Below are 23,889 nucleotides of genomic sequence, written 5' to 3'. Positions count from 1 at the left end.
AGCGGTAACAACACCCATCACTCCTGCTTCCCCAGCGAAACGAACGGCATTTCTCTACGTGTGGTGCTGTTCACACCTATGTTGAGAATCCAGACAGGTCTGTTTTCTTCACCGTGGTTCCGATCGAAGCGTTTTCTCGTGGCAGGAAAGTGACCACTTACGCATTTTTGATCAAGGATCAGATCAACGATATCATCCTCTCACCTTCATTGACAAGATGTTACCTTACTCCAGATCGATGGAGGCACAGTCCAGCTAATGATTAATGCCCATGTACCTGATGTTTTCCGCTTCTTGGAATGTCGGAGTGAGTCCGACAAGTTTCCTAATCTAATGCGCCCACCCTTGGGTTGGTCTTTGAATGGACCAACGCCTCAGTCGATAGAAAGAGCTTCCCAACCGTCGACCAGCCCCGATCTGAAACCTTCTCACGTTATGTTCCTGATGGTCGAGTCCAATCCCTCCCCAACGACGGCCGACGACGTCGAGGACCTGGATGTTATGAAGAAATTGTCGTCTGAAGAACTAACTATACTAGCCCTGATGAAATCCTCAGTAACGCTGGTTGAAAATGATTACAAGCTTCCGCTGTAGTGGAGTCGTGACTTCCAAGTGCTCCCGAACAACAGAGAAATGGCTCTCAAACGTCTGAAAGGCCTCCAAAGGCGCTTGTCTCCAGACCCCGACATAAAACGAAAATACATCGATAATTATGTATAATATAATACATATAATATATAAGTGTAATAAGTATGTGTGGAAACATTTATTTTATTATATCAGTAGAGCTTATGTTATACATGAAAAAGAAAAAAGATAAGGCAAAAATATATATAGAAAATTTTGTTGTTGAAAGTGTTTACAAAATTTGTCATGTATAAGTTATTATTTACAGATGCTTACGATGAGGTTTCACTACTGCATCTGTTACTACTACAATGAGTCGATAAAAATTTAAAAAAATCCAAAACAAAAACGCATTTTTGGAAAAACGAACAAATTTAAATTAAATTTTTAAATATGAAATAATTTAAAAGAATATGTAAAACGTTAGTGTATAACGTTAGCCTGTTAAGGAGGCGTCAAACACCTAAAACTAAGATCTTTATGAATTTGTTGTACTTCTACGTGGGGCTTTAAAAAACACGTTTAGACCAATCAGAATGCAGCATGGTTGGAGTTGTTTTCTAGCCTGGGAATTACCCTAGCAGTTGGCGTGCTTCAATGTCCCAGGTCGCGTGCAGAATTATGCTAAAAATTAGCATGAAAGTAGATAAAATTGGTTTTTTTAAACCAAAAATCCTAGTGTTTATTTTGCCCTCTGTAAAAAAATTTGAATCATGGTTTTTTGATGGCATTTTATGGAATGGTCAAAGCATACCAAATTGACATGCAAAATTTTTTGGTGTTTGACGCCTCCTTAACGGAATAAAATGGATGTACTGTATATAGCTTCGAAATTATAAAGAATTAAGAATACTATATACAAATAACTACAATGCAGATTACTCAAAATATAAAAGTTGTATGAGTTTGCAGCTCAAATGCAGTGAGATATTTTAGCTGCATTTTTATGTGTCGAACTATGTGTATGGTTACAATATAAATAATGCAGGTCATCTGAATTACATTTAGGTTAAAATATAATCGTATAGCGATTACGTGTATTGTGTGCGAATCTACAACTTAACAGCGATCCTATTCAGTTTGCAGTGGTGTAGTCTGCAGCTTTCTCTTGAAACCATTAATTTTCGAACAACATGCAAAATGACTGCTTTGTTTTATCAGATAAAATAAGTTATTTCAGCTTCGGTGTTGATTCTCGAACAAATAAAATGGCTTTTGAATTCATCCAAATATATGAAAAGGATTTTATTACAAATGCGCACATTTTAAAGCAGGAAAAAGCGCAGTACATTACAGTTTATTATTACATAGCAAACATTTACATTTTCACACTAGACTTTGACTAAAACAAGACCCAAAAGATGATAAAAAAAATACTCAGTTGGAGTGGAAGGTTTTATTTTTTAAAATCCTTTGATACGTTTTTCAGGTTGTCTGATTTATATCTTCAACGATGCTTCGATTTCATCTTTAAGCTTTTCAACCTCTTCGGTAGCCCTTTTCGATTCTTCCACTTCTTCAAGAATTCTCGTTCGCAACGTATGCAATATGGCCGATATTCTTCTGATGTGTCTGAGCAGAGTTTCTATGAACGAGTGCATAAATCAGATTAACAGATCAGAGAATCAGATTTTCGATTAACTCTAAATCAAGTCGTTTAAAAAATCCGCCACAAGTTATTGTTTTATACAACCTATGTTCGCTGAAAAAAGAAGTTATTAGATGATATTAGGTGATGGTTACTTGGTAAAACTAAACCAAACTTCATCATTTAGCGACCGTGGCTATATTTTTACTTTATTTTTCAAACAATATTAATAAAACCGCGCATTTATGGAGGTCGTTACCATCGCATATTGAAGTTAAATATAGTCTCAAATACATATAAAACGATTCTTAACGATTTTTTTTATGTATGTTGATTATATTAATGTTTTATGTCAGCAGAAAAAAATATTTTCAATTAAGCAAAAATTTTAGTCATTTTAATCGCAGTTTCAACTCCTTACCGCAAAATTGAGAAGAGTTGTTAATTTGGTCGCTGAGTGGACACGTTTTGTTTATGTACTGCAAAGTGAAATTAAAATTATATTAATTGATACTGCACTGTTTCATTTCCACTTAAAATAAAAGTATTTAACAAAAAATCGACTAAAAAAGTAAAAAAGAAACTAAAATAAAAGAAGGACTTGCAGCTCTCAATGTATACATCAACCTTCTAAAAAATCTTCAACAAAAACATACGTTTAAAAACTACTGTATACGTACGAAAACAAATCACTGTCTTTACCATTTCAATGTAAATTTGCAACAATCGGTTTAAGGGCAGATTCTCAATTTCTTCCACCTCAAGAGTGATATTTCCATCACATTTCTGACACCTGTTTAATTATCACAAATTCATGAAAACGTTTAATACTGTACCTGCAACCTATACATGGAGATAGTGGGTCATAAACATTTTTAAAATTTTCACATTTTAAACTGAGGAATGTTATTGTAAAAACAACCGTTGCAAAAATTGCCATAAAGCTTGCTAGTTCACATCAAGCTGTGAGATATAGCCTATAGTTTAACTACTCTTGCCGATGACTACCACTAAAATCTAGCATCTTCTAATCATAATATACAAACACCGGCTACTTTGGTTTGATTATACAGTAGACTATACACATAGTGACATAGTATAGCAACAAACGTCAACACAAAACAAAAATTTTGTTTTACTTACTTTGGATCGTTGGTGTTTGATTGAAGAAGTTCCTTAACACAACTCTCACAAACGCTGTGCAGACATGGAAGTATTCGAATGGGCGGCTTGAGGGTATCCGGGCATATTGCACATGATATGTCTCTTTCAGTGGAGTCCATTTGTAAGTTTTTAATAAATTTACAGTGACCTGGAACTGCTATTTCACATACTTACAAAGTAAAAGATCTTTCACAACAAGGTTTACAAGGTCGCAATACAAAAAAATTAAACGATTTGTTTGAATGCTGTTTTCTTCACGAGTTTCGTTAAAATTAATGATGCATTCGAAAAAAACGCAATGCTGGACATTTAAACTTAATTTTGTAAACCTGGTAACTAGCTAGAGCAGAAAATATTGGATTATTTATACGTTTATACATATTCTCCACGTGCGGTTTATACTCAGAAATTTTTTTGTATGTTTGTTGATAGGTTTGCTTTTTTCTGACTGATTTACCGTCATCATTCCTATATAGGCAGTGCTGCTATGTGGACGTCGTCAATTTCTTGATGCAATGTTTGATAGTTAAATTGCAGGACAGTTCGAACAAGCATCAGCAAAAAACCGCTAACAACAATGCTCTAACTACCTCATGCTCAGATGATGATCAATCAAAGAAATTCAAAATATGAAACCGCTTTAGAGATGACGGAGTCAGAAAAACACATCAAGGTCACGCTGTTGATGTGGAAGTAGCCACTTAGGCGTTTGTACTCGCAACTTTTTTGATTAACATTCGTGAAGAGTAGTGTTGGCCACGCCAAACGATAGAAAGAATTTCAAGGCAGTCAAAGATTGACAGCAATCAATTGTTTTATTTGACATTGATTGTGAAAATCGAAAAATAAAAATGGTACTTTACAAGGTTACAAACGAACTATTCGATTACCAGCATATCACACACCACAAAAGTAAGAAAATTAGAAACACACACAACACGAGACAGAGACCATGTACGTAGAACGAACAGTAAAAGGTATACTACTTTACCTCTACAGTTTCTATATTGTTATGTTACAAAATTACAAATCACAGCGAAATTAATCTGCAGAAAAAAGCCTACCACCGAAAACTGTGGTGGGAGAAACACAATATTAATGTGTAAAAATGAGATGTTTTAACTTCGGCTTTAAAAAAGGCCGTTGTTGTGTCCAGAATCCGATTCGTTATCAGATAAAACAAAAGCAGTGTAAATGTTGTCAATAACAGTTACTGCATGCTCGTGAAAGTAACCCAGGATTTTAAGTTCATCATTTGAAAAACTACAATTCGAAGGAAAATTTTCGCTGGTTAGTCTGAAGAGCCAGCAGCAGCCACCAAATTTGGTTGAATTAACCTAAAACAGAAAATCTGGAGTTAAATTGTGGCTCTATTTTTAAGAGAATGACATGTACCGTTGAAAATAATATGGCATCATGTTGCATTTAAAGCACTCACTGGCATTGGCTGGGTTTGGTTCTAGTTTCTTCGCGGTAGATGGTAGAACCTGAATGTAAAATTATACGTGTCACATCATCACGAATATATTGACTGCAGATGTTTGTAATCTAAGTGCTTCGTAGTTCAACTGCATTCAAACATGAACTTAAATATACAGACGTCTTTACAGTGTACACAGTACTCGATTTGTAAATGCGTTAGATTTTGCCGCATATAAATTACGTATAGCAAATATACAGTACGTTTTGCAGCATACCATTTCAGTATACGTTGGAATTTTAGCATGTTCTACTGCAAAGATGTGCAAGAAAGTGTTCAAAGTCCGAACACGTCCGTTGCGCTTATAGGTTTGTTTAGATTTTAGCCCAGTATAATGGAATAGGTAAATGCAAAAACCGCGGATATGATCGTGGGAACAGATAACGTCGTTAAATATCTATCCTAGAAATATGGGTTATCGTGGTTAATTGTGAATTCTATTTTAACAACTTTCACAATTGAAGTTCGTGACGCTATCGCTATCGATAAATTTAAAGTCACAGTATCTATACAGCATGTATAAGTTGTTAAACTTATTATAATTTTACGGGCAGCAAAAACATCTAAAATTACGCATATCAAAGATTTAACAGATTGAACTATTTCTAAAATTACTGACAAACAAAACAAAAAAGAGTTAAAAGATTATTGACCAGCTTCAAGGAAACAAAGCAGCCAGAAACATTTTCGCACAGGATAAATTACGGATATACCTAACTCGTAAATCGACCAATTGGGGATAATGCTTATATTTACATTTGTACAACTATATAATCTACGTGTAAAGACTACAGACAAGTATAAAGCCCACGGCTACACTTGTAGCCTTCATTATGAACACAAGTATTTAATAAGTGTTCGCGCGATTCCACCAATCGCGTTCTGTGTATAACACATTACATTAACTTTATGCGAAACTTTTGCATTTGGCGCCTTGTAACAAAGAGATACTTTTGTATTGTAATCTATTGTACTACATAAAACGTACTTTAAGCAATTGTTAACAGCATAATATATCATTAAATAGGTTAAAAATTTTGCTTAGGCTTAAGTTACCCCAGTTCCGTCGTTGCTTTCTTCAATACTGATTCTGCTGATCTGTGCTCGGATAGCCTGCAAAGGTAAATAAAATACAATTTAAAGTTCGTGCAAGCATGAAGGAAACGTTGGTGAACTTCTTAAAATTGTTATAGTTGTTCACCAAAAAGAGCATCTTTTAATAATTTAGTGATTTCGATATTGCTGCGCCAATTTTCAAACTTAATTTACGTGACAAAAACATTCCAGGACGTCCTACGTGCGAGTATAACTCATATGTGTTGAGTTGCGTCATCGTTTCCTGCTTATTATGAACTTAGTTTGTGAAGTCTTTTGATAAAATACAGGATGTTTGAGTTTCAGTGTTGGCTTTTAGAAACGTCGTGATAGAGTTATTGCTATAATACTTCACAAATGGCTGCGCATTATTTCAGTTTTATGCATTAAAATAAAGATCAAGATAAATCAAAATCATTAAAAATGCTTCCACATTAAGATATACGTGAAATGTGATGAAATTTAAGTTCACGCTTTACCGTTATTTCCTCCTCCAAAGTTGATACCGTGACGTTTATTCTTTGCGCTAAACTTTGAAGGTTTTCAGTGTTCCTCTGCAGTTTGTGCTGTTATCGAAAAACAAAAATAATCACAACGTCAAAAAACAGCAAATGAGTATATAGTGCTACATATTTCGTTCATTCTGCCAGCACCGACCTGCAAATGATGCTCGACTGTGTGTTTGAGGCTGGATATCTTCTGCTTGTTTCTTTGTGTGCTTTCACTCACTGCATCTATTTGCTCCTAAAGTAAGGCAGAAACTGTTCGGAAGTGAAACTTTAGCAAACACGAAATGGGCTCATTAATTATGAAACAATGTTTGTCAGCCATCTACATCTCCACTTTCTTTCGCGACGGCTCCAAAAGTTAAACGCTTTCACCATTTCTTATTACATGATAAGACGTAGGAAAAGTTTCTTCAGTATTATACAAACCGTGACGTTGACTTCGAGGTCATTCATACCATCACGGAGATTTTCAAGAGCCGACGAAAGGGTGTCGGAGGTGGACTGGACATAAAAATAGACAATATTGGTTGAGATTTTCATCATCCTTTTGAAATTAACATCAAATGCTTCCACAAACAACTGATAGATCTCTCACCGTGATCCTCCTCAAAGTTTCACCTCGCAGGTTAACGAGGTCACCTTCGGCTGTGCTCATACGAGATCCAAGGTCGAGTTCCTTCAGTCAAAAAGATTTATTATCAGCTGATGCAAATATGAATACATTCCATTTAATAAATTTTACCAAATGCAAACTTACTACAGTAATAATTTGGCAGCCACTATATTACATGGATATTTCCTTTTTACTTTCTTCCTTCCGTGCAGACCTTTGTTTTCGTTTTAAACAGGTTGAGTTTTATATAGAATGAAATTTTTCAAAAACTCACTTGTATTTTGCCGAACTCGTATTTTAAAGTGGCAAGGCCAGCCTGGTTTTCATACGAGCGAAACTTCACCAACTTAAAATCGTGCTAAAGAACACAGAATAAAATAACGCAGTTGAAAAAGTGTTAGGTCAGATTCATTGTGGTGTAATTTATTCATTTTAGCTACGGCATGACTTATTTCTATTATATTACAGAAAATTATTCTTGTAAAGCTTATAAAGCAATTCTGAAACATTCAAGTACTCCATATAAGGTTTTCTTGTTCGCATCTCTGTCATTGTCCATAAACTCTTGGGCAAAAAACCAACCTGAATTTTGTGTATATATAAAATAACTTACAAAATATAAAATAAAATCTGCAAGAAATGGTCTGTAAGCCCCGTTAATGACTAGGCTCAAAACATATGTGAAATGTATCGGTATGCTCTGTGGATTGTCCTTGTGTGTAGCTCTTTCGTTGTCTGTGAGCTCTTTTAACACAACAAAATTGCAATATAGTTCTTACTGAGGCAGATTGCAGACTTTGAACAGCTCTCGTCAGATTTGGGAGATGACCTTCCAGTTCTGCTATCCGGTCATTTTCGGCGCTGTGGTTCTGAAAAACAAGGCTAAATGATAAGTAGATGTGCAACAGTCGCTTCATTTGTTAAAATACAGCTTTGTTGGGAATTCGCGGTTGAATTTTTCCGAAACATGGATGATGAATGACAACCAAGTATGCACTTGTACAGTAAGTCCTTCATTGCAGCCATGGCATCTGTATGTGTGGGTTTAACGAGCATCTGACTGGACAATCATGCCTCACTACCAGTATAGCTGCACACTACTGAAGCACTTGCGGTCAAACCTGCAGTTGGTTGATTAACTCCTCCGCGTTTTCTATTCTTGCTTCCAAAGAATTTTCGATCTCCGTCTGCATCATGATCGTCTACAGAAAAAAACACATAAAACACACAAAGTCAGTAGACCAGGGGAGTACAAAGGACAGAGGAGTACAGCAAAGTTTACGGTTATCGAATTAAATAGAAAGTTGTTACTTTGGAAATATACATTTCGTCTTCCTATACAATTGAAGGCATCTTCACTTTCTTATAAAAGACAAGCAGTGAAGTAAAAAATAACACAAGCAAATTTAAACCGCAATAGTTTCTAGTAACAGAAATTGTCCTTAGCCAAACAATGTTAGAAAATAACTAAAACAAAATGAAGTATCTGCAATTAATAAAATCTGACTGACCTGGTTATTCACCTCAGTCCTGCTTCCCAAGTCTGAGATCGTTGTCCTTGTCTTATTATCCAGATTTTGAATTGAGTCCCGCAACCTCTGAAAGACATTCACGTCTTTAACATACGAACTTCCAAAAAAAAAACAGAACTTCTGTTGGTGAGACTTTAGATTCGTGTTTTCGAGACCATTTATATCAGGATCGAAAAATCCAAAAATTACAAAGAAATAATAATAAAAAACACAAAAATTTCATACTTTAATGAAAGAAGATTGATTTCATACCTGGGTGTTATCGGCCGAATCTTCCTTCATCTGGTTTAGCTGTTTGTTTGTATCCGAAATTTCTTGGCGAAGATCAACCGCAAGACCCTGACGAAATAGTCACGTCATCAGCGGTTACTTTAACAAATTACATCAAATGTCACATTACACAGATGCGATTGCTGATGACGTCATATAAGTAGCAGGAAAGATGAGAGAATTTGAGATTGTTCTCACCGCCAACGGTTCGACCCTTGCTTCTAAGAGAACGAAACTCTTGTTGTGGTCATCCAGTCTCTGCTTTATCTCATCCAAGTCAACCTGAAAAGATGGTGCAATCAGAATAATGGACAAAACATAGGGCAGAAAATTTCATAAAAATACTCAATTGACAGTCAGATAAACGCACAAAGTGGTATTCATGTATGCCTACATTCATTTTTATTTAAGCGGTTTTAAGCGGTGCAATGCTATAACCATAGGTTTATTGACTGCTATAACTACCCTTTCATTAGACAATACTGTGCATTAAAGTATAAAACCTCTATCACATATCACAATAATACCACAGGCACAAACCTTCAACTGAGCAGATATGTTGTTTTTTATGAAGTTGAACGTCTCCTTTTGTAGTTCGTGAAAGTGATTTTCGTCGGCCTGACAAGAACTTTTGTTACATCTTTATCCCGCTTATGCTCGATTGCAATGCGTAAAGATATAGCAGACTTGCAAGATGACTCACGATCGTAGTGTGACGTCACAAAATCATGGTGAGTCATTGTGCAAGTCCTCTATATACATAGCCTTGTTCTTTGCGTCAATTAGCAAATTGAAGGTTATTTGCTTTGCAACAGTTTTCGGGCAATGTGTTTAATATAATTTTCTTACCTTTTTCCTTTCCATCTCTTCAATTATTTCGGTTAAGTTGTCAACCATTTCCTGTAAGAAAGCATTCGTGATAAAATCACAAAGAAGAATTGCATCAACGCGTTACCCTTCATTTCACGGATTTGGTGATTTACAGCCAAATAACAATTATGAATTATGTTTCGTGAAGTATTTTTAACACATGCATAGGCATAAGTGCATTTGTTTTAATATTAAGCTCACAAGAACTGTCCGTACCTTGTAGTGAGTCATGTTGACCTTAACATCGTCAACTTTATCGTTTGAGTCCTGCACCATTTTCTTAGTTTCGGGGTTGGCAGCTTGACCAGATTGGTACGGTGAAACCGGGATATTCAGAAAGTAGATCACTGCGTCAAAACAATTGACAATAACAAGTAATTTTAACAGCAGAACATGCCCAAGTTCTAGTGCAGTTAGATTATGTATCGTAGGCTGCCATCAACCACTCAACCCTGTGACCATATTGTAAGGGGGAGCGAGTTACTGTGTTGTACACCGACAAAACATACACTTTGGTTGGGCACATTGTATCCAAAATTATGACACGATCATTCTGTTTTCTTTTTAGATGCCAAAGTCGTTAAGTAACCACGCGCTCTTGTATGTTCTCTCTTGCTCTCACGAACCAATGGCGACGTCACCGAAGAAAAGCACCTGGCGGAATTGTCAGCAAAGAAAACCTTTTAACTCACGTGCCCGGATTTCCGGCTCTGAGTTTAGTTATAGCATTTTATGAAACGTGACAGGAATCTGTTTTGTTCTTAAGCTTCTACTTCCTTTTTCTTCCCTATAAGCTTAGACTGGATATTTATCTAAGTTATATTAGCCGGTGTTATGTTGTTGTTCTCTGCAACGTCTTGCAACACCTATAAATATCACCGGACATGCTATTCACTGAGCTGGGTAGTTGGTACAGTTATGAGCTTCCGGTTAATTTGCTATCATTTCGTTGATGTTATTGTATAGTGTGGCACATTTGCCTTTCAGCATTCTGTGCCTTTATGCTTAATCAGCATTTTATTGTTGCAACCCGCCAAAGCATTTTCGAATAAAGCTTTGCGTATGATAATTAAGGTGGCAATCGCTTTGGCGCCTACTTGCAAGTTTTTTGTTTACTATGCGAAAATTTAAATGCGGGTTTTAACGCGTAACTGGAGTTGCTGAAAGACTCCGGCAAAAATGAGAGGAATAGTTTTACTCACAAGCTAGTGTCAATAACGCAAGGAAGAGAACTAAGATGCAGATTGCCTCCGCAAATGTCCTCTTCTTCAATTTCAAAACCTCTAAAAAAATTTAAAAAAATTGTAAGTTTTTAAAATCTGTTTTTCTCTGACGAATTTCTTCATTTTGAGCAGAATTCCTTTGGTTATTCCAGTACGACACTACTGATGTACATCTGTCTAAATGTTTTAAAAGCCTTATTACATTTTTCCTTCAAAACGTCAGCTTAAAGCCTTAAACTAACGATTATGTTCATACAAAAGAAAAGCAAATTAGTTTTGCCGACGGCAGCTAAACTTTTGTAAGTGTTCAACTTCTCTGTCAATCCATATCAACCAAAACTTACCTTTCTTCAGAACTCCGTCGTTTGAACCTGGCATGTACATTTTATCCATTACGAGCGCAAATGCAAGACAGCCGTCTGTTAAAATAGCGATAACTTCTCGAATGCTCAAGGTACTGTCTTCTAACACCACCCTTGCGTTATGCCTTTCGCGGCTATTTTTTTCCAGAGCTGGTCACGTGTGTTTCGACTCTTCCTGTTCACGTAATTGGATCTATCGAATACGTGGATCTACTACCATATGCTGTAAACAGCAAGTTTATGTAGTTTGTGTACGCTGGAGTTGTGAAATAACTGTTGTATTATTGATAAATGTAGAAATTCACGCATGTAATTTCAACTGTGTCATGAAATTCTGTATAACTATTGCTAAGTAATTCAGTAATATTGATGTATTTCTGGTAAAACTAATCTACTATATGAACATACCGTATATGATGTTCTGTCCTTTTATACCAGAGACCATTTCCTGTGTGATGTTGCCTATTAGGCATACGCATGGATGTACATTTCAGAATTATGAAGCCTAAAGAACCGCATCTCAAAAGATTCGAAGCCAGTTTTCGTATTTTTCCAAATCTTAGGAACCGGTGTTATTTTATGATTGAAAGCTTTCTTTGGCACTTGCAGATGTTGTTGTCGATTTTTGTTTCACATTCCAATACTATGTCCTGGGTGCGTTAATCGTAATGAAGTTTACAGGGCGTTACGACAATTTTGACAATTGTCAACTTGCTTGAACCCCAAGAATTTTGTGAGCCTATTACAAAGGCAAAACAAAAGCACTGCGGGTGCTTAATTTTTTAAACGTTTATTATTTTATTCTACTGTAAAATAGGATTCGCAATTCTGGATCCAGAACAAACTATTCTAGATCGTTCTAGAATAGTTAATTATTCTGTATTATACATCCCTAGGCATGCAATTGGCATAAAATCGTATCGTGTGGTCTCAATGCACCTGTCTTGCGCTTATGTTGTTGTTCCTACTTACTGAGGACTGAGTAATGCTTTCCCAACTGCCCTTTTCATTTCCTGTGCATTGGCAACCGACCAACTGGTACTCTGGTCTGGTAGACCGCATATTGACTGATCTTATCTTTGCGTTGTGACGAAACTTTAATTTGTAACTGTATGAAGTTAAAGGTTTGAAAAACGTTTTCTGTGAAATGTTTTCAATATTGGTTTAAGTGTCCGTCTAAGCTAAGGTGTACGATATTTCATAACATTTCGCGCCAACAAAATAGTCAAACACGTATTATGTACATTATTATAAGCGTTGGGTGGATATTTCAGTTTGGCTAAGGATATATGGCGTGTCAAAAAAACAAAATATTTCAACAACAGGCGGTGTATGTTTTTTCTGATTTGTAATGTTAAAATCAGTGAGTTCTCGCCACAGAATCAATGAACGAGGTAAACTCCGTTGGAGACTGCAACGTATTTCACATCTAGGTAACGATCATTAAATTCATACCAAGTGCTCTGCAAATAAGACGTTCAAATAAAGGAAACACATATTACGTCAAACGTATACTGTATATAGTGTAAGCTTCACTTCCATTTCGTAACGGACTTGGCACCTTGAAACGTACAGGACGTTACTTGTTTGCATATGTTCTGAGTCGGGACTTGTGGTAAATCAGACTTCTGTTTTTTAAAGTTTTTCTTTCGTTTCTTTGGTTTCTGAGAAAAATAAAATGAAGCTGAGCTATAGGCACAGCAGCTTGAAATAAGTTTGTTTCATTGTTTCAAATTACGCAGGAATTAAACGTTTTTGTATTATTTATCAATTAAATTTGAATCAGTGAAATTGAACTATGTCATCATTGCCTCCAAATGGCTACTTCTTTCGTAATATGCGTTTCTGTTTGAATATCGTTCCTATTCGTCTATTCAAAGTGTGGTTCAAACTGCTAAACTGTACATTTCATTGTACAATAACATTCGATTAATGTTATTCACTATGAACCCATTTTCATCAGCAGTTATATGGAATAAAAATGTTTTTAAAACTTCAGCCATAATGAACCCTTTATAGGAAAAACAAGTATTATTCTAAGGTTGAGTTAATAATATAAGAAATATAGTCAGTCCTTAAAAAGATTTATAGCAAAATCTTGAGTTGTTTTACAATCTTCCCTGAACTTGTTGAACATGAAACGTGTTGAAAACTAGTCTAGTGGAATGGGGATGTTGGAGTTAAAAGTAATGGTTCCTCGATTTCCTTGTTTGTAAGCTGCTAAAATAAAATACATTATAAAGAAAATTAAGGGAGTGACTGTAACTGTTATTTTGCCGAAAGATGAAGCTCTCCATTGCAAACAATGACAGATATCCTGGCTCCGTAATAAGTTCAAATTATATATGATTGAAATTAGAAAAGAAGATAGTTTCGTTTGGAGTAAGTTATATCTTTTGGCTTAAGTTAAGAATGGTGGTTTAGAATCGAGGAAATACAGCAGTATGTAGGCCTACGTGTACGTTGAGAATGTAAATGTGCTTTTGCGTTATTTATCAAAACCAAATTTCCTGCCTTTTCAAAAGACTTTCTATACAACAACCTATCGGCGTCATACCCAGCGCAGGACAAAGTAATAAATGCATACAAAGTAAATACGTCGAACCGTTTTCATTGTAATCGTTGTCCTCATACCCAGCGGGAAATGAAAGTGACTTACAAGGCATTTTTGAAAGATAATTTCCGCGTAGAAAGAGGACAATGTGGTATGGGGTGTAAATAATCTCTCATCTTTAAGAAGATATTAAAAATCTAGGGAATAAAATCCTAAAATCCTAACTGCGACGCTGCGTATCTTTCAGGTATTCTGAAAATCCGCCTATGCGCCACACAACAAAACAGACATGTCGGCGGAGCATGGCGCTGATGAGCTGCGTTTTGCCTTCGTACTCGTCCTGGGCTTGCATGCTCTTATTTTGGCATGTAGACTGTAGAGGCTGTTCTTTTTCTGCAAAACAATGATTACAATGCTACGAAGTTTTATTAAACTGCTTAAATGAATGGCTTCAGTTGGCTAAACCCTTTAAAAATTATGAAACAAAACGTGTTATAGGCCCCTGTCTGCATTGATCAAGTTAAAAGTGCAAAAATAGCATTTTTGTAACAGAGTATTCACATGTACGCAGCATTATAAGTTAAGGCGGTTAGTTTCTTGGTAGAAAATTCTTTTTAATTCAATTAAAGCCACAATCTGTTAAAATAAAAACCGCATGAGTAAGCCAGTCTGATTTCTATGGATTGAAAGTAACTCAACGAACGAGACAGCGGCAAACTGATTTGTCGTTTATCGCCTCATAGGGACCGATACCAGGTAAAAATGTCAACATGGACAACAGTTCTGTTTATACTACTTCAAGCTATAAACTGCCTAAAGTGTACTTTACAAATCTACAGTAAATGGCATGAGTTACGTTATGTTAAGGTAGGCCACTTGCATCCGGTGTTGCAAGTGTGTTGCAGTTGTTGACATTAAATTCAACAACCGTTTGCGCCTACACTTCCAAATTCCATAGAAACCTCATATTATGTTCTCATCTCCAAGCAGCAATTTAGACTAGACTCTAGAGCAGGGGTGTCAAACTCAATCGCACCAGGGGCCAAAACTCAAAACTTATTTAACGCCGCGGGCCGTAAGGATAAAACTTGATTGAACGTTTCGTGACACGAGTATATGAATTGGAACAGTCAGCGAAACAGCACCAAATTTTTGTTTTTTTTGACGGTTTTGGCTGAGAATAAATCGATTTATTCTATCGTATGATGAGGCAACTGTTGTGCTGCTGTATTGTGCGATTTGTTATAATCTTGTTTCTTGCTTGAAAAAAGTAAGTTATACTGCACAATGATCTCGCGGGCCAGAAATAGTTCAATGTATAAAATAGCATTGCGGGCCAAGTTTTATTGTAAAGCGGGCCGGATGTGGCCCGCGGGCCGGAAGTTTGACACCTATGCTCTAGAGCAGTGTTTCTCAAACTTTTTGCGATCGCGTACCACTCATTCGTTTTTTTTTGCTACACTGCGTACCACCTGGCTCCTGAATGACTTATTTTACTCAAATGTACCGGTATTTATTAGTTATTACCGTTGTTACTATACCATAACACCAATGAATAGCAAGAAAACACAATTTAATTTGATAGAAGCAACTGTTTCTTCTGCACAAGCTTGTCTATCCGGGGCAACACATTACTCACAGCACATCGAAAATCATGTTCAGCGGTACGCGGTACCACTTAAAAAGCTCTCGCGTACCACTAGTGGTACGCGTACCACAGTTTGAGAACCACTGCTCTAGAGGATCGATCCACATCTTGATCTTAAGATACCGGTACGTCTAATAAAGCATCTACAGTTTCATATTCGGAATATTTTAATTTTAAAAATGGTCGTCGGTTACTGTCGGCGTTTTTGGCCGCTTTCAATTCATTGCCAGAATGCTTTGAAACAAACCATGACATTACATGACGTGATTGGTAGCATGTAGCCTAAACATGACATCATTGATTACTGTAGTAGCAGCTATTTGTCAGTTGATTTTTTCTGTTGCCTTTGTGCACAGTTGTGGCGTAAAGCGGTCGTCACATTACCACAGATTAACATTACTGTGAGTGTGTGATTGTTAACCGAAGCAAAGATTATACCAGGCTAATGTATATGTACAGCAGATATATTACAAAACCCCGTGAACTAGTTGAGTAGCAGGCCGTGACGCCATCGTAGTTACTGAAGTACGTCATAATGATATAGTTGTTGATTTTGGTTAAAAAGTGTTTACTGAAATGCATTGTAAAGTAACTGCTTTTTCGTATATGTTGACAACAGCGGAATTATGATACAGTATTATATCACGCAGCTTATGGCAAATAACCGGCAACAATGTAGACTGTTAAAGGGAAGCTTTATGTGAATGTTTGCAGTCTGTTGTGAAATTTTACAGAACACCGGTAGTTGCCCAACCAAGTAAGAAATTCTTTCGTGTTCTTGGAAAGTTAATCTGACTGCATTCTTATAAAATATTTCATTTTTATATCCACTATACATCTGTGGATACTGGATAGCCTACACTTTGCTTAACTCGAAACAGTAAAAACGATTAATTTAAAATTTTATTGAGACTAAAAGTGGTTAATAACAAAGAAACATATCTATTGCACAATGTAGAACTAGGTAGTCCCATACATACATACGAGAAACTCCATATGTTTCGTGTGGCACATCACGCGCTTCTGGAGCGAGTACGACGATTGGTCCAAAGTCCATTTCGACCTGTATGACGTAATTCTTTGTGAAAGAATGCAAGCGCTTCGCCCACTAAAGAAGTCAATTAGTATTAAAGCTCTCGCGTTTAGATTGTGTTTTTATTTTTGCTTAAACTTAGTTGCTTTATTTAAATTCGTTTATCATTATTTGCGTTCATTTAACAGTACGACGGAATATCAGAATTATAGACTGCTAACTACGAAAAAACTTGAAAGTTGTTTTTGACAAACTTGTGCCTTGTGACGATTGACCAACGATCTTGCGTAATCGGCGTGATTCTGCCGAACTTTGTACTGGAGTCTACTAGGCTAGACTTTGCACCAGCATGCTGTTTACAAGAGTTATTTCGTGTGATCAAACTCCATGTAATGACAGACTATGAGGCTAGTCCACAGGTGTTAAATGAGTTGGTAGGCTTATTATTGAAGTTGGCGGTCAGCAATGAACAAAAAGTTGTTTCGCCTTGAGCACAGAACATGCTCAAAAAGCCGAAGTGTAACAGCGTCTGGCACTTGGCCTAGTCATGTGATAAGCAAGCTTACAGTTTAAGCATCAAGTTGCCTACTGATTACACATGTAGTATGCAGTAGGCTAGAACAACTAGAACGATGTACCTACAGTATGAAAATGTAGTTGTAGCGTTGTACGCAGCCTCATGTTACAGTCTTGTTCAGTTATTCCCTGTTATTTAGTTTAGTTATTTCGTTAGCCTAGATCAGAAGTTATAACTTTCCAACCAGACTGTCTGAACAACACATACAGTATTAATTTACATTTCATGTCAGAGGTATGTCCATGACTACATGAGATTATGACTGATACATAAGTTAGTGATTTTATGTGTGTATGCATGCAGGTTTTATGCGATTTATTATTGAAACAACTTTTCTGATTATCAGTTCAGTTTGACACTGACAACTGCAAACTACAAAAATGACTGAAGTGGCAAAAATGAACACCGAGTTCAGAAGTAAAGTAACTGGATTTAATGAAGATGAATTTGAGGCAAGCTTATGCTATTAATTTAATTAAGTATCATCACAACTTTGAACATAACGGTACTTTCAAGTTTCATACTTGCCTTTTAATTATATGACTCATATATTTGTGGATTCACTTACTTTTTTATAGGAGGAAAATGCATTGGAAAGAGTTGTCAATTTGCCGGTCGTTGCATCAACATGGAACGCCATGCAGTCATATTATGCAAATGTGAAGAAAGCATATCCGACAGTGACCCCTTATCTGCAGGTACGCAGAATGCATTGAACTGTGAATGTTTGTCAATTTACGCAGCTTTCAAACGAAATTATTTCCTAGGCTGCTGAAAACTTGACCACCACAGCCGCAAACATCGCCATGGCAACATCTCGTCCGGTAGTGGACAAAATAGGCCCCACAGTGAACATGTACGCTAACTTTGGACTTGACAAACTAGAGGATAAAGTGCCCATAATAAGGAAGCAGCCAGATGAGGTTTGCTGGTTATTATGGTAACAAAACGTATTATGTGCATTGTGTGGAATAGTTTTTAGTATTTTTGTAACGGTGCATGAAAAACAGTTTTAAAGTAATAGTGTACTAGTGCGTTTGTGGTAAAGTTAAGATATCCATGTTTCGCCAAGTATACTGAAAGTGCTTAGCATTGATCATGCAATAACTTAACTGCGTTATATCTTCATCAGATCTATGAGTGTACGAAATCATCAGCTACAAACATGCTGACAAGACAAGTCGACCGTGCTCTGTCGACCACTGAGTCCTACGTGGACTACTATCTTCCCAGTGATGATGAGGGAAGCGACAGAAGTGATGAAGATTTTTCAAGCGATGAGGAAACAGGTTTACTCTTTTTTTTGTAAATTTTCTGTCCGTGGCTTTGTATCGAGTTGTGTCTACTCTTAATGTACCACATTATCTTCAGCACATGCTTTAAACTTTAATTTGTTAAAATGTTGAAAATGTGTTGACAGAAGAGGATGTTGAAGAAGAGAAGCCGGGTGTTCAGAAACCAGGTGAAAGAATTCGCAATATTTCTGACAAGGTAAAAAATACTTTGCATCATATTATATCAAAGCCCATTACTTTGACCAAATTAAAAAGCTTAAACTGGTTATTTATTTCAAGGTTTTTATAAGTAGTTTATTTCAAAAGGTGCGCAGGCGCTCTTACAAACGAGCAATGAACAAGTGGCGTGGAGTGCACACACGAAGCAAAGAAGCTTTGAGCAAACTTCACTTTACAGTTGACCTGGTAACTAGCTATGTTGTCAAACAGAGTCATCAGTTTTATTTTTTGTCATATAATGATGTTACATGCACATATTGCTTGCAGTAGTTAACTCCACATTGTAAAGATATACAATTATACATGTTTACCACTCTAGCTGAAAGATGATCAATTGCTTGCTTACTGCACGAACAGAGTTCATAACACGTTTCCTGTTTTTCCCGTGCATAAGCATAACATCTTATGTTTGTGGCTGTTGTAAACATGTTGTTCACAGTTTAATTGGGCTGAAGCTTGTTGTTTATGAGAAAACCAGATCTCCAATGCTCGATGTTGTTTTCGTAGTCTAGCCCTACTGTATGTATCCATGGAAGATATGTAATATATATAATACATTACAGATTCAGTATGCTCAAAGTGGTCTTGCTTCAACCTCATCCAGCTTAATAACAACCGCAAATGAAAAGATCCATTCCACCAGTGACATCATTAACAAGGTGGGCGACAGCATCAGGCAACTAACAGAGCTTTCCTGCAGATCCTAGAACCTTCAGTAGCATATACTATATTTATTTCAAAAATGCACAATGTGTTGACAGTCTCGCATAAGATAGCTATGTAACTTATATTTCTTATTTAGCAAGTTGAGGAAAAGGTGATGTCACGGGCTGCCAGGTTGACCGAGCAATTAAATGCATCGTGCACGCGAGCATTTCAGTATGTCCAGTCGTCACCGCACTTGCAACATTTGCTTGACCAGGTAAATACTTGACCAATAAAGCAAACGCATTTGGCTATTCTTTGTTTTGACAAAAATGTTTTTGCTCTGTGTTGTTTAACTTACTTGATAAGAATGATTTTTACATTGATATTGAAACTAGTTTTAATTCCTCTTTTTCCCAAACAACAGGCAAAGAAAGCAAAAGAAACGACAGAGGACCTCTACAAAGCCTATGCTAACAAGACAGCAATTGCTGAGTTATCCCACAGCCTTGTCGAGTCAACAAGACCCAAATTGAAATTGATCGAAGACACTCTCATAGAATTGCTTGGGAAGATCTCAGACCAACCTTTTATGGCCTGGCTGGTAAAATTCTATGACGCTTTGCTGCTTTTTTATAATCACGCTAAACCAGCGGTTGCAAGACGATCATGATGATAGGTTGCATGTAGTAGATTCTAATTTAGCACTTGCCTGGTCATAATTATTGTGTATGACGATATAAATAGGCATTGGGTGAAAGATGCAATGACTAAACATATTTAGCGTTTGTAAAACACTAATTGAGAAGGTGTGTCTTACCACATGGCTTTTTACTAACGGTGTTTGCCGGTAAATTTAGACCCCTGAATTCCAAGTTGATCCGCTTGGTGGCGTCGGCATGGAGGAGCTAGAGGCGCAATTGTATGATCGACCTCGCAACGACGACGGTGTGTGTGCGCGCGCGTAAACGTGTGTTTGTGTGTGTGTTGTAGATTTGGTCTTGCTACCTTCTGTTTAAACCACGTGGCTGACACAGCGATTGTGCGCAACCACAAAATTAATTTTTTTTGGCACCAGTGAAACGATTAATCTTTTAAACTGTGGGTGTTTGAACGTTGTGGTCGTGCTTTAGTGTCTACTGCGATCAACGCACAAGATTTCAATTCTACTTGGGCACGCAACGTGGTTTAAAAAACTTGCTTGTTTAAAAAGTTAGCATAGAATCTGAGATTAAATTGCTAACTTTTATAAACAAGACTTAGTTCTTAATTTCTGCTGATCAAGTAATTGACAACGAAGCATGGTCTGACCCATCATAACTCGATTATGCTTAGCATAGCAACTTGCATAATTTAAATTGGAATTTTACTTAATTTTAACAGATATCGAAAATCGTCCAAGGTCGCCCACTCGAAAGCAGGGTTAAAGACGAATGAAAAGGTCAAAGGTCAAATATCTGTTTGTTGTGGTGACTGTTGTACAATTGCTAAATTACATTACACATCTTACTTTATTTAGAAACGTCAGTGTCATTAATGCAACAAAAATGTAGATACTTTTAAATCTTGAATTTCTGTCAATATCATTATCCCGGTGTAATGACCAAACCCATTATGTATTCCAGGCTCCTGTTTTAAATAAATGTGTACTTTCGTTTATACACATACAGAGTTATTCTCATACCGATGTGTGTTTTTATGTTTATGCTTTCACTTAATTCCCGATAAGATAACGATAAGATTATTCCTAAGAAGGCGATGTTAGTCTGATTGCTTGGTGGCTTACTTCGTGTAGTGTTAAGCACTTCTTTGTACAATAAAACTGGATCTTGTAAGATCGTGCTGTAATAAAACCGGATCGTGTTGCACAGTTTTAAAATCTTTCTCAGAACTGGAGGGTTTAATTTAGTCACGATAGAGACGTCTAAAATTACGAGCAAAATTTATATATAGAATGCAATCACGATATTTATAACTTGACAAATTCAATTGATAAAAACTACGTGACTGACACTGCGTTAGTATTTGATAAGGCCTCGATTGCAAGCAATCCGGCAGATAGCGCTCGTGTACCTCGAGCACTTGCAGCTCCAAGTTCCAAAAAGACCTCGATCTTGGATGAATTTATCTTCGACGTAGTAGAACTTCTTCGTCCATCTCGTATCCTTGCAACCCTTCAGCTTGTCCCTTGTACGGACGAAGCCTACGTTGCTGCTGCGACGGGTAATCCCCTCAGGTACAGCAGAATCTGAAGTAAAGTGACAGTAAAAGTTAGGCTTTAATCGACCTGAGTGGTGCTCAGTGGAAAGTCGTTCGACACATGAAGCTGTCAGCCTGTTACTAAAGAGATTCTGCATTTATTTTCGACGTTAATCACCTGCAGCGATGCTATGATCGAGGGCCCTGCATCCATAATACTTCGATCTGCCTCCGTCACAAGTGCACTCAACCTTGACGCCGGAATTAATTGTGACGAAACGCTCGTTTTTGGGAACAAATTCTCCGCTTTCAACGTCACAACAGGGAATGTCTGTGGCTGCAAAACAAGATCAATTGAAAAACGGTTTCAGTCGTCGAAAAGCAATCACCAATTTCACTTTTTAAGGCCGCAGTTTAGTACAACGCAAAATTAAAGAGCCCAGAAGCTGCGTTTGGGAGAATAAAGAAACAAAAACGGCTCACCTGTACATATCATCACACCGTTAAGACAAGTGCATTTGTAACCGCCAGGTATGCGGTTGTCTTCATCCATGAATCGAGTCCTTGTGTATGTTGCACCACTCGGATATTCCGCGTCGTTCCATTCGTCGTAGCAGCCTGACAGGAAAAACAAAATAAATTGAGGTAGAACTGTTTTGCCCGGGGCCTACATGACAATGTCGAGGCAGTCGCCACAGCTTCGTCGCAAATAGAGTGCAGTGCCGCGATGGCGTAAGAAAGGAATGTGGACCGACATTCGTATAAAGCAAATTTATTGTTTTTTCCATTGCCTATGCTGCTAGTTATGAAAATGTTAGAAGATCATGTATGATTGCTACTAAATTTGGAAAAGCATTCTGCATGATTTCGTGCTGCCCAAATTTAATCGAAAATAAAACACTTCAAATACAATTAATAAACTTCACACAAGGTACTGGCAGCTCGCCAATTTTACCATTTGCATATTTGAACGTGACGTTTTCTCGTCTCGGCGGATCTGGCAAGACACAGGCACTTTCGGAGCATGTGATCTCCGCCGGACCAGTTGCTGGACACGAGCAAGCCCGGGCTGTTTTTCTGTCCGACGAAAAACGCAGGAAAGAAATCCCGCGCTGAACTGGCGACCGTGTGACCTTGTCAAAACAAGTCGGATCTGAGACAAAAAAAGCTTTGTTCACACCAATAGGCCTGCTTCCCTTTTTGGAAGTTGTAAAGGTCGGCTGTTAAATGTCATAAATATGTCATTGTTACGTAAAACGTCACCAACCGAAATCTTCGACTTCCTCTTTTTTGGTTCCATCAATTGTTGATTCGGTAGCAGAAGTCTCCTGGATGGCGACCTCTTCTTTTTCTGCTTCAGACGCTGGCTCTTCTGTCTCAGTTTCCATTTGAGGAGTTGTTGGCTCTTCTGTTGGGAGTCTCACCAAGATGCAGGCGATCCTGGTGCAACTGAAACCTCGACATCTGCATCTGTACTCTCTTCCATCTTCTTTAATGCTCTTGAAAGCTTCGTTGTTACCGTACCTCACTCCCTCCGCACTACAAGCTTCCTCTGGTTGGTGAATTTTGCAAAATAATTTTTGATCATTTACTGGTATATATTTGTAAAGCTGCAAACGACACTTTATAGCAGAGTAATTGACAGTTGTCACAAACAGCAAACGTTTTATTACGTCGAATTTATTGCTAATTAAGTGGCTGTTAAATGAAAACCAACGCACACTTTGTAACTAAAACATGTTGCTGCATTTTACCTTGCGCAAGAACGCTACAAATAAGAGAAAGAAGCAAAACTTGTCGCAGCATTTTCAACAATTTCTTTTCTTCAAAATACTACTTCGTCAAGTAACAGGTTGTGACAGTTTTACCTGAATATCCTGCAAAATTTCACCATAAATATTATTACTAAACGAGATTTACAAAAAAATAAAACCGCGAAAACCATCTCGTTCCTTCTCCATCGAATGACTCAAAGAATGTTGGACCGAATAACAGGTTACTCAAAGTTTTAATATAATTTGCGGTCAACAGTGTACCATGTGATTACCATACAGCAATACTCAGAAATGACGAAAGGACCATTGGCCTTTAAGCGCCGAAATCGTGTAGAAAGACCCAGACAACGTGATTATATTTGTCATGATGGATTTCAAGGGTCCGTCTTAAGTTTTAAAGCCCGATTCCTTATATGGAAGGCGATTTAAATCAGCAACCGCAAACACGCCACTGGACAGAGAAGTGGCCATCTAGTGACCAGATTGTGAACTAAGGTATGTTGGACGCCGGACAAGGCAGAGAAGCAGACTTTGTTTTGGGAAACGACGAACTTGAAACACGGAAAAGGAAACGAAAGAGACGTTGCGCTAAAATCCGCGAAAAAATGCCC

At 37.2% G+C, this 23,889-nt stretch overlaps 4 protein-coding genes across 8 annotated transcripts; 1 reads left to right on the top strand and 3 right to left on the bottom strand.

Annotated features, from left to right (window-relative positions):
• Window positions 1-1,854: 1,854 nt before the first annotated feature.
• Window positions 1,855-3,599, bottom strand: LOC143449642 (tripartite motif-containing protein 59-like). 2 transcript variants are annotated; one of them, XM_076949913.1, is made up of 4 exons: window positions 3,359-3,599; window positions 2,918-3,008; window positions 2,637-2,694; window positions 1,855-2,212 (listed from the first exon to the last, which is right to left on the bottom strand). In XM_076949913.1, exons 1-4 carry the CDS (start codon window positions 3,496-3,498, stop codon window positions 2,067-2,069), a joined length of 435 nt encoding a protein of 144 aa, XP_076806028.1. In that variant the 5' UTR covers window positions 3,499-3,599; the 3' UTR covers window positions 1,855-2,066. The 2 variants fall into 2 exon arrangements, with proteins under 2 accessions (XP_076806028.1, XP_076806029.1); XM_076949914.1 differs by lacking the exon at window positions 1,855-2,212 and adding an exon at window positions 2,267-2,329.
• A 576-nt stretch (window positions 3,600-4,175) lies between these two features.
• Window positions 4,176-11,474, bottom strand: LOC143449641 (uncharacterized). The gene is made up of 18 exons (XM_076949912.1): window positions 11,316-11,474; window positions 10,951-11,031; window positions 9,965-10,095; window positions 9,728-9,778; window positions 9,419-9,496; window positions 9,077-9,160; window positions 8,861-8,947; window positions 8,588-8,674; window positions 8,198-8,278; window positions 7,856-7,945; window positions 7,351-7,434; window positions 7,059-7,139; window positions 6,890-6,964; window positions 6,612-6,698; window positions 6,434-6,520; window positions 5,916-5,972; window positions 4,818-4,866; window positions 4,176-4,716 (listed from the first exon to the last, which is right to left on the bottom strand). Exons 1-18 carry the CDS (start codon window positions 11,362-11,364, stop codon window positions 4,712-4,714), a joined length of 1,344 nt encoding a protein of 447 aa, XP_076806027.1. The 5' UTR covers window positions 11,365-11,474; the 3' UTR covers window positions 4,176-4,711.
• A 5,751-nt stretch (window positions 11,475-17,225) lies between these two features.
• LOC143448246 (perilipin-2-like) lies at window positions 17,226-21,139 on the top strand. 4 transcript variants are annotated; one of them, XM_076947879.1, is made up of 12 exons: window positions 17,226-17,379; window positions 17,492-17,597; window positions 17,724-17,843; window positions 17,913-18,068; window positions 18,278-18,434; window positions 18,566-18,636; window positions 18,747-18,845; window positions 19,223-19,318; window positions 19,462-19,581; window positions 19,732-19,908; window positions 20,165-20,252; window positions 20,688-21,139. In XM_076947879.1, the coding sequence occupies exons 2-12, from the start codon at window positions 17,526-17,528 to the stop codon at window positions 20,729-20,731; spliced, it is 1,200 nt and encodes a 399-aa protein (XP_076803994.1). In that variant the 5' UTR covers window positions 17,226-17,379; window positions 17,492-17,525; the 3' UTR covers window positions 20,732-21,139. The 4 variants fall into 4 exon arrangements, with proteins under 4 accessions (XP_076803994.1, XP_076803993.1, XP_076803995.1 ...); XM_076947878.1 differs by lacking the exon at window positions 17,226-17,379 and having other exon boundaries at window positions 17,433-17,597; XM_076947880.1 differs by lacking the exon at window positions 17,226-17,379 and having other exon boundaries at window positions 17,433-17,597; window positions 20,165-20,274.
• A 44-nt stretch (window positions 21,140-21,183) lies between these two features.
• Window positions 21,184-23,416, bottom strand: LOC143448248 (uncharacterized). The gene is made up of 6 exons (XM_076947884.1): window positions 23,258-23,416; window positions 22,771-23,055; window positions 22,459-22,656; window positions 21,987-22,121; window positions 21,682-21,840; window positions 21,184-21,552 (listed from the first exon to the last, which is right to left on the bottom strand). Exons 1-6 carry the CDS (start codon window positions 23,307-23,309, stop codon window positions 21,323-21,325), a joined length of 1,059 nt encoding a protein of 352 aa, XP_076803999.1. The 5' UTR covers window positions 23,310-23,416; the 3' UTR covers window positions 21,184-21,322.
• Window positions 23,417-23,889: the final 473 nt, after the last annotated feature.

This window comes from Clavelina lepadiformis, chromosome 3, assembly GCF_947623445.1.
Source record: "Clavelina lepadiformis chromosome 3, kaClaLepa1.1, whole genome shotgun sequence".
In the NCBI taxonomy this organism is placed as follows: Eukaryota; Metazoa; Chordata; class Ascidiacea; order Aplousobranchia; family Clavelinidae; genus Clavelina; species Clavelina lepadiformis.
The sequence above is the reverse complement of the archived record's forward strand: the minus strand, read 5'-3'. Positions and strand labels throughout refer to the sequence as shown.